The 12,184-nt window shown below is 33.9% G+C and overlaps 3 protein-coding genes across 4 annotated transcripts; 1 reads left to right on the top strand and 2 right to left on the bottom strand.

The window, feature by feature from the left end:
• Nucleotides 1–340: 340 nt before the first annotated feature.
• On the top strand, nucleotides 341–2,184 carry LOC103858455 (putative methylesterase 19). Its single transcript, XM_009135820.3, has 3 exons — nucleotides 341–1,387; nucleotides 1,465–1,599; nucleotides 1,670–2,184. Exons 1-3 carry the CDS (start codon nucleotides 995–997, stop codon nucleotides 1,949–1,951), a joined length of 810 nt encoding a protein of 269 aa, XP_009134068.1. The 5' UTR covers nucleotides 341–994; the 3' UTR covers nucleotides 1,952–2,184.
• Nucleotides 2,185–2,832: 648 nt separating this feature from the next.
• On the bottom strand, nucleotides 2,833–7,017 carry LOC103858456 (auxin-responsive protein SAUR71). Its single transcript, XM_033288969.1, has one exon. It carries the CDS (start codon nucleotides 3,319–3,321, stop codon nucleotides 2,833–2,835), a length of 489 nt encoding a protein of 162 aa, XP_033144860.1. The 5' UTR covers nucleotides 3,322–7,017.
• A 219-nt stretch (nucleotides 7,018–7,236) lies between these two features.
• Nucleotides 7,237–8,918, bottom strand: LOC103858454 (probable UDP-arabinopyranose mutase 4). 2 transcript variants are annotated; one of them, XM_009135818.3, is made up of 3 exons: nucleotides 8,456–8,918; nucleotides 8,121–8,371; nucleotides 7,237–7,986 (listed from the first exon to the last, which is right to left on the bottom strand). In XM_009135818.3, the coding sequence occupies exons 1-3, from the start codon at nucleotides 8,783–8,785 to the stop codon at nucleotides 7,479–7,481; spliced, it is 1,089 nt and encodes a 362-aa protein (XP_009134066.1). In that variant the 5' UTR covers nucleotides 8,786–8,918; the 3' UTR covers nucleotides 7,237–7,478. The 2 variants fall into 2 exon arrangements, with proteins under 2 accessions (XP_009134066.1, XP_009134067.1); XM_009135819.3 differs by having other exon boundaries at nucleotides 7,237–7,977; nucleotides 8,456–8,900.
• Between the last annotated feature and the right edge of the window lie 3,266 nt (nucleotides 8,919–12,184).

The raw sequence follows: 12,184 nt of genomic DNA, 5'->3' as shown, positions 1-12,184 counted from the left end.
TTATTTTCCACAACTAACATCAGCTTCGATGACAACCAAAAGCCATATGAGAAAACAACTATATACGAGAGAACTATTAAAGTGATAATACTAATAGAAATGGTTATGAATAAAAATTTCTGAGATAATTGAATAAGAAAGAGCGAACTGCAATTTCTATTTTGTGCTCTGCTTTCTGAACTACAAACTTGAGTCGCAGTCAGTTTATGAGACACATGCAACTCAAATGTCCGTCACGATCCAAACAAGGTAATGATAAGTTATATCTAGCGAAGAAAAAGCTGATAATGTTCTGTTTTTCCACTCTCAAGCATTTCTTCATCTTCAATCACGTTTTTGTCAACTGATATATCTCTTTGAAGTAGCTAACATCGTTTTGAAGCTGTATAACAAACAACCTTTATATTGCTGCATCATCTCCAAATTTCTATCCAAAACCAATTATAAAAAAGATACAAAATTCCTATCCAAAAAGGTCTTAGTATCTAAACCAAAAATATTTATCATCCCTCAATCTTGTTCCAGTAAACTATTTTTTTTTTTTGCTAAAATTGTTCCAGTAAAATTAAGATACAGAAAAACAAAGTTTTTTTTTTCCTTCTGAAAACAAAGTTGGATATAGATAGGTCCGTAGAGCATTTGGACGCACACCAACGACACTTTAACGAATCTAGTGAAATACCAGAAATATTCATTAGACAATCACACCAACGACACTTTAACGAATCTAGTGAAGTAACTACAACTATTCAGAACCTACCCTCTGTCATAGCCTAATATATCTCTTTCTCAGAAAGTTACTCTCTTTGAGCCGTGTGGATCTCTGCTTTATCTTTTTCTCTCATACTATTGGCAGAAAGATATATAGGTACCTAAAGCTTTGTCAGTTTATACAGAACAAGCACTAATTTAAAAGTTGAATACAGAAGATGGGTTTTTAGTATACAAAGAATATGCGGAAACAAACTGTCTATGTAAGTGTTCCTCAACCAAGATGTTGAAAGTAAAGAAGGCAATGGAGAAGGAGAACCAGAAGCGGTTTGTGCTCGTCCATGGTCTTTGCCACGGCGCGTGGACTTGGTACAAACTGAAAACGCAGTTGGAGGCTGCAGGTCACTGTGTGACAGCAGTGGATCTGGCTGCTTCGGGTATAAACATGACCAGATTGGACGAGATTCAGACATTGATGGATTACTCCAAACCCTTGCTTGATATTCTGAGCTCGCTTTGCTCGGATGAAGACAAAGTGATTCTTGTTGCTCATAGCATGGGAGGCATACCCGTTGCCCTTGCTGCGGACATCTTCCCACGTAAGATTTCTGCTATTGTCTTCGTGACATCTTTCATGCCAGACACAAGAAACCCACCTGCTTATGTTCTAGAAAATGTAAGTAAAATAGATTACTTGGGTAGCACGGTTTAGATCCTTTCCAAGTGATTCTGATATCTGACTGAAATGTGCAGCTGTCCAGTACTTCACAAATGGACTGGTTGGACACTGTGACTGGATTCTACGGGACACCTGATCGTCCTCTACGGTTTTCTCTTGCGGGACCAAAGTCCATGGCCAAATATGCCTATCAGTTATCTCCGCTTGAGGTATGACTCGATGCTTTCAAGCCTGATCGGGACCAATTGCTAGTTGTTGATTGTTTTTGTGGCGTGATAGGACCTTGTACTGGCGACAATGTTGGTGAGGGTAAACCCGGTAGTTACAAACAATCTGGCAGGGACAAAAAGCTTTAGTGAGGAAAGGTACGGATCTGTTACGCGTATCTACATCATATGCGGAGAGGATAATATGATACCGGAGGATTACCAGCGTTGGATGATCAGCAATTTTCCTGTAAAAGAAGTAATGGAGATCAAAGATGCAGATCATATGGCAATGTTCTCCAAGCCTCAAGAACTATGTGCTCGTCTCGTGGAGATTGCTAATAAATATGCGTGAGATAAACCTGTGATTGTGGCTGCAAGTTAGTATAAACATTCAGCTTCCATTACAATTATAAGCCAAATGTTAGTCCGTTTTCGTTTTTACTATGATAAGGCAAATGTTAGTCCGTTTTCCACATTCACTTGTGATGTGATGTAACTATTAAAACAATACTAGATTTTAATCCTTGCTTTGAAAGTGTGTGATTATTCCCGAAGCAAATCAAATTTATTTGATTTACATTTGTATTTTGATTGTGTATGTACATTTAAATGTTACGGATGAAGCGATATATTCAGTGTTTTGAAATTCGACCCGGATCCACTATTAAACCTGCAAACCTTGTGACTTGATATGTAATCCGGTTTGATTTTTTTTTTTAAACTCTTATTTAAATATCCTATAAAACTCGCAAAAAAATACCTGGCTATTGAACCAATGGGTGACTCGATATGTAATCTGAGTTGACTTAAATTGTTATATTTTGAGAACAATTCAATTTTATTATGTTTTAATTTATATCACTTACAACTATTTATAATTACATGATTTCAATTTTTTTCTATCAAAAAATATTTTTTTCTATCAAAAAATATTTTTTTAGGCCTTTCCTTAATTCAAAGTCTACTTCATCTAAAAAACACTCACATGTATATTAAGATTTCGAAATCAGTAAATCACAATAGTAACATTTTGTCAAATCTGATATTAGTCTGACATCAGAATCAACAGAAATATTATGGAAAGTTGTTTATGCAAATTGTTGCATTCGAAAATGTGTGGGTTCTTTTTCTTCCTCGCGTTTCTTTACTCAAACTTGAAACGTATATGCTATGGACCTATGGTAATGTTATGAACAATAACTTAGATGGAAAAGGGAAAAAAAAAAAGGAAATTCAAAATCTATTCAACTTGAACAAGGATGGAGATCGAAGAAGCTTGTACGAACCGTTCCTTCTCATGCTGGGACTACCCCACCCGCAAATCGGAGGACTAATCAAACCATCATCATCGTCATCATTATCATCACCATGAACATCAGATTTTATATCAGCCAAAACCTTGAAGAAGAAGTCAACCTCGCACGGAAGAACAATGGGCCCATCACGTCTATATCCATATTCATTTTCTGCGGCTTCTAACAAGTTCTTGAACAAAGGATGGTTCAAAAGTTTCATTTTCACCACGATTCTCTGTTTCGTGGGACCAACGTAAACAGTGAAACAATTTTTCTTGATCTTTCCTATGGATTCGCTGTTCTTAGCATCCTCATGATGAGCAGAGCCATTCCAAGTCTTGCTCCTTGTGAACGAAGCCCTGGTTGAAGAGCTCGTTTGGCCAAAAGTCTTTATTTTTCTCCATGTCTTCATTATCGGACTCTCCATTATAGCATAGCACTCTTCTTATGAGGAGGTTAGAATCCAGAATCGCGAAAATGTTTATGGGTCAGGCCCCAAGTTCCATCTGACATTTGTTTTTTGTTTTTGGCTTGATAGTTATATGTTTCTTGAATATCTCATATATATAGAAGAGGTATGTTTTTTTTATCAAAGAAGAGATATGTTTACTTTGAAGAATTTGACAATTAGAAGAGGCGGCTTAACTTTTCCATTTAACCTTACTTCACCATATACGAAGTCATGGTCTAATAATTGAGCTTTTATAATATAGTTCTTGATAAATAAACATATCTTTACAAGCTTATTATTTGTGATCTGGTATGTTTGTTTTATTCAGTTTGTCAACGGAAAGGGTTTAGTCGCCTTTCCAAGGTGTATACGGGGTTTTAAAAATATATTTAAGCATTTCAAGGGAATATAAATGGTTTTGAATGATTCTCAAAGATTAGTATATACCTTGTTTTCTGTAAAATCTGTAAAATGGGGTCAAACTATTACTATATTCTCTTTTCGGCAGATAAGATTTGTTTTTTTAATTACCCTTTTTCGTTTGCCGTTGATGTTCGAGTTTGCTTCTAGTCCAAATGTCCAATTAAACAATGGCATACTCATAGTTAAAGAAGAGAGGAAATAATAAAGAGACATGTTTCCCACATTTTCCATGAAATTTATCTATAAATAACAGAAAAGTCAGCATCCGACAAATAATTAATTTTAAATAGTTTTTTTTAATTTGTTACTTTATCAGTTGACATATAAAATTACAGCAGCTACCCTAGTAAACCGCTACCAAAGATGGCAATATAAAAAAATAACTAAAATTATTTTTAACTGGTTATTCATTTGGGGAAATTTGGAAAAATACTTCGAGAAGAGAATTTATGCTGAAAACTACACCTTCATTTAACTTATTTGAAAATTACATTTTCTACTAAGTAAAATATCTAAAGTATCCATATTAGATGTTTATAATTATCTATTACTTGATTGAAAAGTATAATGATTATTTATACGTTTGAAAACCAGGAATACACACTAATCCTATTTAAATATATTTTTTTTAAATATGGTATACTTTTATTTTCAAAAGAAAAATACGAATAGACACTACCAGAACTCAACCCTAGAATGTGATATGCAAGTTCTGAGATTTTTCTTGCTAATGAAACTGGTATCTTAGCTGAATATTGATTAGCAACTAGTATTTGCCAATTACAAGACATGTGGTTTAAGGTGAATCTAGAAAGTTGAATCACTTTTATATAAAATAGTATTCCAACATAACATAGTTCTACAAAGAGTAAATTACATATTTTAGATGACGACGATGGTGTGAATCTTAGCAATCGAGCTTTAAGCAGAAAAATTGTTCTCTTTCATTATCATTAGAGACTTATTAGACCAAATTTCATTTGATCATAAATACAGGGGCCAAAAGGGTCGTTCTTGTAAATGGCAAAAATTCAAAAAAAAACACAAGAAATCACATTCCTATAATATTTTTATATAAATAATTTATATAAATAATTAAATTACTACAAAAATTTATAAATATAAAGTAATTTAATCAATTTATTAACTATTTTATAAATTATAAAATTAAAGAATAACACATATTCATGAATTTTATAAAATATTTTAAAACAAAATATTAAAGAAAGATATATAAACTAATAAATAATTTCATTCATATTTTAATTTACATATTTAAATTAGAATATTAAAAATAATTCAATATATTTATCAAGTATATATGAGATGGACGGAATGACATATATTTAGTTTATATAATAATCAAAATAAATTTTGACAAACATAAAAATCAAAAATAATTTTGTACCATAATTTAAGCTTTAAAGTATAAATAAAATTAATAGGGAATGGGTTATGTAAATGAATTATCTTATCTTTATAAAATTATGTTCATGCAAAATTTAATATAACTATCTTTACTTTTTGAAAAATAGGCTTGATAATTGTCTTCTCAGTGACCACCTCTTTGGTGCATTTTTTCGGGTTTGGCTAATAACATTTCGGGTTCGAATATGTTTTTTCCTTCCTACGAGACTCATTCTGACATTTCAGACTAAGTACAAATCAGAATTTTTTTTGTTTGGATTTGATTCAGACTTCGGGTTACAAATGTTATGAAAAAAATTCAATTATATAAAAAATTTACCAAATTATTATTCCGCACGGATAAAAATTTAGTATATATTATTCCAAGACAAATATATATGTATCGTATAGCTTATGTACAACATACAGTTATTTAAAACAAAGATCCAAATCAATCTATGAGTGATCTTACAAACGTAAAGTACATGATGTTATATCTAATGCTGGTAATATTAGATATTTTGCAGTAATTATATATAACACAAATGAGTATAAGCTTTCCCATATTTAAATAATTATTTTTCCTAAAATTAAAAATAAAATAAAGTAAGATATGACTTATATAGATTGTTGTAGATCTTGACAAAAAAAAGATTGTTGTAGATCTCTGCTTTAGACAATCTATGTTGTGCATTAGCAATATAATATATATATATATACTTGTCTTATAATAATATATACATCCTCGCAAAAACCCTGTATATATCTCTAATTGGTTTCATTTAACTTGATAAATTTTATTAAATCGAATTTTAAGAAATTAATTGATATTTTGACTTACTTCTACAGATCATAATAATAATGTGTCCAACTATTTTCAATTGGTACATTAATATCCAAGTATTACTTGCAAAATTATTTCTGAACGAATCGTTGTCTGCGCAAAATTGAAAAATAGCCAAACGTTAACAAATGGATTAAAATCGTTAGTTTTCCTATTTCAAATCTAATTTTGTGCATGCAACAATTAATTCAAGAATAATTTTGCGCAAACAACACTTGGGTATTAATTTTGCACAAACAACACTTAGCTTACTTATCATTCATGTATCATTAACTTTGATAGTAAAAGTTTATATTTAAACCATTCGTACCTACATGTTATCTATAATTATACATGTAGTTGTTTGATAAGTGAACTATCATATATACATACACATATATATTCTATTGTAATGTGTGGACACCTACACCTACTCATGAGTTGCTAAAAAACAATTTGGTTGTAAAATGACTGAGACTTGTATGCAGGTGTTTGCATTGTGTGGAGAATAAACATGTGTATATGATATAGGAAAGGGCTTTAAGCCTACTACGTGTGCAACATGATGGAGTGCATCTCGAGTGTTCCATCGTTTTTTGTTGGATCATGTGGAGACCGCGTGAGGTGGGATGATTCATCGCCGGAGGAGGCATGCGCCGTGCATTCCTGTGTGTGAAGTAAAGAATGTGGTAGCACATATTACGTGGAAACCGGGTGAGGTGGCGTTATCGTGTGAAAGTGGTGGTACGGATCACACGGGACCAAGTGAAGTTGCGTGTCGCCTTCAGGCGTGGAATTCACGGAGACCACGTGAAGTGGTGATTTCTCAAGCGAGAACATGAGAGACATGGGAGACCGCATGAGGGGGCATGATCTCATGTTGACACCGTCGAGATTCATTCTTGTTTCGTGTTGATTATTTTTGCATTACTAGATGTTTTAGGTAAAAAATTTGTTATGTTGTGTGGTGAATATTGAGTGATGATTTCGGAACTTTTAAAACTTTCCCCATTGAGGTTTTATGGAAATGCTCAACCCTCATTCTTCCCTTCCTTCTTGTAGGTTTGGTTTATATTGGTGGGTTTTTGTCAAATAGGTTGTGGAATCCTACTTCGTTGAAATACATTTTGTTTAGGCCCTTTCAGCTATGTTGGGTCCGGGTTTCACAAAAACAATCTTCCGTTTGATATAATATATATTTGTGGGAGTACGACTAAAAACTAACCAATTCGTCCACGTAATTAAAAGTAGCACACATTATTTCATATTCCAGTAAGGCTTAATACATGTCGAGCAAAGTAAACACAACAATCACACAGAGTATTCTTTGACAAATCACAAAAAGAACAATTACACAACTTAATGTACGAAGCACACTTCCAAAACGAAAATAAATAAATAAAAGACAATACAGTAACAAACTTAAACGTACTTATTCATGCAGTAACAGCAGGCATCACTCATCATCTTCAATTCTTTATCACTTGGCCTTGACATCTTTTCCATCAACTGGCGGGTTAAGCTCCTCCCACGCCTCAATCCAAGCGACCATTGCATCAGCCAATTTCTCAAAGTAAGGATCAACTTCAGTAAGCTTCTCCTTTGTCATGTTGGACAACTCCATATAGCATTTAGCGGCAGTGTCAGATTCTTTGGAGAGACGAAGATTTTGGAAGAAAGGAACCATATCTTCTTGCCAATGAAGTCCCTTGTGCTCTTTCTTTAGGTTCACGAACGGGTTACTCGCTTTGCTATGCCACACATACGGCAGACCGGTTTTGACCCCAAAGCCCAAGTGGTCACACACCACTTTAGCTGCCCAACCAGCCCACATGTCATCGTACCGGGAAATGGGCTGGCCTTCACCCATAAGGCCGAAGTACATAGCAGGTCCAATAAGTTCTCTATTGAAAGCAAGATTCATGCCACACATTGGGTACAATACACCTTTTGGGATTGTCATCACTGCATCAACATACCTGCAAGGACTATTGTAGAGTTTATATCCAAGTTATAAATACGTCATAGACTCATATACCATAATAATCAAACTGAATCGAAATATTTTTGGACATTAACCAAAACTACTAAAAATCAAGGATCTAGATTTGTATATTATGACCTGATGTTACGTTCACGAGGCTTCACGAGCTGGGTCGGGGCATCGTAATCAGGGATGTTGAGCCAAAGGCCATGAGAGATGGCGGTTGTGACGCCTTCCCTCAAACTGAAAGGGTATCCTCTCACAAAGTCAGTTCCATCTCTAAAAGGGTCATAGAGAGTGTTGAAGTAGTGTGGTGTTGAAGGTGTCTCAAGGTTCTTTATGTGTTGAGCTATCACATTGATTTCTTTCCCACTTGGATCCTTAGCCACCTTTTTTGTTTCAATGATTTCATTGAGTTGAGAAATGTGAATATAAACTTTATTCATAACGAGCGGATGGCAAAAGAGACTTACAAAGCAATCATCATCAATGGTGTAGATATACTTCTTCTTGGAAACCATGAAGCCGAAGCAACGACATCCACCATCCTTGTAGGAAATACAATTAGCTCTAGGACCAAGGATCCTGTTAATATCGTTACGGTTGTATAGCTCATAGTCATAACCCTCTGGAACTCGGATATTGATCGAAGGGTCTCCATCCTGGACAATTATCAAATGGTAATGCTTGAGAAATGGCCTCCATTGTTCAAGAAAGTCGAGGCTCCTGATCGTTGGGATCACAATATCCACATCTTCCTTTAACGGTGCGGCTTCGATAGCTTCGAGGTTGTAGCCCGCCATGTTTGGTACTTTGATAGCTCGACGACTGTTTATGAGATGATTGTTTTTGAGTGGAATGGGAGATGGTTTATATAACGGTTTTAGAAACTAAAATTACATTTACCCAAACTTTTCGACTTATAGGAAAACCGACAGTCAAAGGATTGGCACAAGTTAAACAGTGTCTACCAAATGTTCTACATGTTTTATAAATTTGTAGTTGTTTGAATATTGCGATCACTAGAAATCATATAGGTTAAATCTCGTTATCGAGAAAATTTAGTTGATCGAAGTTATGGTCTATTTCAATATTATTTTGTCCTGTTTCTTAAAAAGCATAGTTGTTTCTATACAGAACATGTAACATTTTGGGTACATAAATTAACCATTAACCAAATGGAATCAATTATAGTCATCAACCTACGTTTTTTTTTTGCCAAATGATCAACCTACGTACAATACTTAAGTTGTTAATCAGTACCTTGTACAACATAATGTTTCCGTTAAACCATCAAATGAAACTTTGTCTTTATTGTACCTTTACTGATTAACGAAAGAAACGTTGAAGGTATTCACAAACTAATATTGGAATTGCTTAAGTGAAACAACAAAGCTAAAAATCAAATCAAATCTAGATCAATATATCTTAAGAATTTTCTTTGTTTCTTGATACCACTATTTCCGTAAAGCCAGTTCCTTGAGTTGTTTTTCCCAGCTGTTTTCCTGTTTTACAGTTTCTCAAACTATTTCAGTTGATTAAATTTTAAATTGCCAATAAGTCTAGTTAATTTTTTTTTGACATTGAACGGTTATTATATTATTCAAATTTGAGGTGGTCTGGGTAATCAGATCGGAATATAACACCTAATGTAACAAAACTCTCTATGAAGAGATCTTATAGTCTTAGCTAAAGAGTCTGCAATTCCATTTTTCCTCTCGGGATATGAGATATCTTGAAGTTCAAAAAACATATATGTAGCGTCTTATCGCCTCCATTTTTGTTGTAAACTTGGCCAAGCTTAAGGCTCATTTATCATCGCAATCAGATCTTTGCAATCGTCCCAAAGCTCTGACAGGGTGAATGTTGTATCATATTCTCCATTGCCCATCGCAGTGCTTCCACTTCTGACTGTAAAGTAGTATTTCACCTTCTTAAGTTTTGCATCTCCATAAGTTGGATTTTTCCATGTTGTCTTTCCAAACTCAACCACAACCACTAAACTGCGATGTGGAAGTCCATGAACCATCCACAATACATATATTCTCCAAGCTTATGACTTGAGGTTCCTCATAGCTATGCTCATGTGGAATGGGAGGTACCATCTCATTCGCATTAAACTAGGTCTAACACTCACTTTCTGCATATCAGACTAACTCCAAAAGATCCCTGTCTATCATCCTAAATTGTTTGTCATTCCGAACCTTCCAGATATACTAAATCATCCACAAGTAAAAGTTTTGGTTCAACAATATAATTCTTCCTCCATAAAAGGTAATTCATATTGACATAAACACTCGGTAGTGGAAAGATGTTAGGATTAGACGGTGTTGTTGAGAGGGACCATGCTTGCAAAACCAAAGAACATTCAAATATGGCATAAGTAACAATTTCTTCAAGCTTCCACATCTTGGACAATAGTTATCATATCTCATCATATCAGATTTCTTGTTACAGACACTTGTCCTATAATCATTTGTCACATAAGATGATATATCTTTTGAGGTGCCAATAACTGTAGTTAGTTAACTGGCCTAAATCCAACATTTTGACAATTGAAATGAAAGTAATGACAAAAGGGCGTTGTTGCGTTACAAATCTTAAAAAACTCACGATAAGGTAGTGACTATATAGAGTTCTGAAAATGAAGGATCAACCGTAACACGAGAAGTGGGAATTCGATGTCTTTGCTTTATTATTATTTATATACTAATGATCAGAATCCACACGAAATTACTTATATGGCTCTTTCTTTTAACATACCGCATACTTTATCTGATAATCGACACGAAATCACTTAAATGGCTCTTTCTTTTAACATACTGCATCCATTGATAACGTACGCATTTGTAGTGTTATAGTATTTTCGTTTAAAGAAAAAAAAAACAGAAGCAAAAACATAAACTTTCATACTGATGTCGCTTTCTTTAAGTAATTACTAGGTGATAACCCGCGCCTTGCGCGGGGTGAATTGACTCGGTGATTTAATGTTTGACATCCAAAATAAAGTCTGTATTTGCAATATATGATTGATAAAGTAGGACTTTATAACACCGGAAGAAAGTTTCAAGAACGGTAAAAACATATTTAAACAATAAAATAAGTCTTTTATAACTTAAAAGCTCATTTATTATTAAGATGCATAATTAAAGAATTTATCATAATAGTTCTTAAGTAAGATATTGAAAGCCAAAACAAAAATATAAATGTGAATAGAATACTAATAAAACGAAAAAATCTCCAGTGTGGAGCTGCGCACCTTAGCGAGCTTGGTCATGTCTCGGTTCTAAGATACAGAGTGTACTCTGCTTCAAAGTGTTTTCGTCGAGATGAATAGTCATGTCTCTCTTCTAAGAGAAAAGAGTGGGTTATATAGTTCATACAATATATACACGTTCAAGAACCATTATGCAGTGTGGATGAAAAATGCTTAGCGAGCTCGGTGATGTATCGTTTCTAAGATTCAGAGTGTTCTCTTCTTGAAAGTGTTCATGCTGAGTTCTTCGCCGATATGAATGTTTATATCTCCCGTATAAGAGAAAAGTTAATTACGTCTTCATCTTCTCGATTCTGTGTTTCTAACTTACATGTGTTACTATCTAGTGCTTCGCAATATGCACTGACAGAGCACACCCGTATATGTTCTGAAAAGTCTTCATGATGGGAAATAATCTTTACGATGGTACGGTGATGTCGTAGCTTAAGCTTTACGTGATAACTCATTCCACGAGTGGTTTTTTTAATTTTCTAGATCAATGAAACGTTTCCAAAAATTCTGTAATAGCAAAACCAATTAAAGCAACTAATTTGTGAGAGTCTCTGTACAATGGACACGTATCATACATGGTGTGAAAGCATTAACTCCAATGCTCATCTTTTAATATATAAGGGATTTGTATGCATAAGACCACAATATTGATGTATAAATTGGTAATAATGAATCAGATTATATTTAATAGTGTTTTTATGCAAGCTGGTTACATACGTTTTGGCCGACCATGACAATATATTCGTGCGCCTCATGTATATATTGGTGAACCCAACCAATACTTTTTTACGATATATTAACAGAAAGATTACACTCATGACCCAATCTGAGCATAGTTTAGTGAATATTAGCCTTGGCCTCAGTTATATATTTACACATAAGTCTTCAAACTATGTAAAAAGAATATTTTATTAAAACTCTTATTAATTAATAT

Source organism: Brassica rapa, chromosome A03 (genome assembly GCF_000309985.2).
Source record: "Brassica rapa cultivar Chiifu-401-42 chromosome A03, CAAS_Brap_v3.01, whole genome shotgun sequence".
Taxonomy (NCBI): Eukaryota; Viridiplantae; Streptophyta; class Magnoliopsida; order Brassicales; family Brassicaceae; genus Brassica; species Brassica rapa.
The sequence above is the reverse complement of the archived record's forward strand: the minus strand, read 5'-3'. Positions and strand labels throughout refer to the sequence as shown.

Excerpts from the sequence above, each read along its gene's own strand:
- LOC103858454 (XM_009135818.3), bottom strand. The coding sequence starts at position 8,785 with ATGGCGGGCTACAACCTCGAAGCTATCGAAGCCGCACCGTTAAAGGAA. Across the intron at positions 8,372-8,455 it reads CCATTGATGATGATTGCTTT|GTGGCTAAGGATCCAAGTGG; the intron begins GTAAGTCTCTTT and ends GAAACAAAAAAG. Across the intron at positions 7,987-8,120 it reads CCTCGTGAACGTAACATCAG|TCCTTGCAGGTATGTTGATG; the intron begins GTCATAATATAC and ends ACTCTACAATAG.
- LOC103858456 (XM_033288969.1), bottom strand. The coding sequence starts at position 3,321 with ATGGAGAGTCCGATAATGAAGACATGGAGAAAAATAAAGACTTTTGGC.
- LOC103858455 (XM_009135820.3), top strand. The coding sequence starts at position 995 with ATGTTGAAAGTAAAGAAGGCAATGGAGAAGGAGAACCAGAAGCGGTTT. Across the intron at positions 1,388-1,464 it reads CTGCTTATGTTCTAGAAAAT|CTGTCCAGTACTTCACAAAT; the intron begins GTAAGTAAAATA and ends TGAAATGTGCAG. Across the intron at positions 1,600-1,669 it reads ATCAGTTATCTCCGCTTGAG|GACCTTGTACTGGCGACAAT; the intron begins GTATGACTCGAT and ends GTGGCGTGATAG.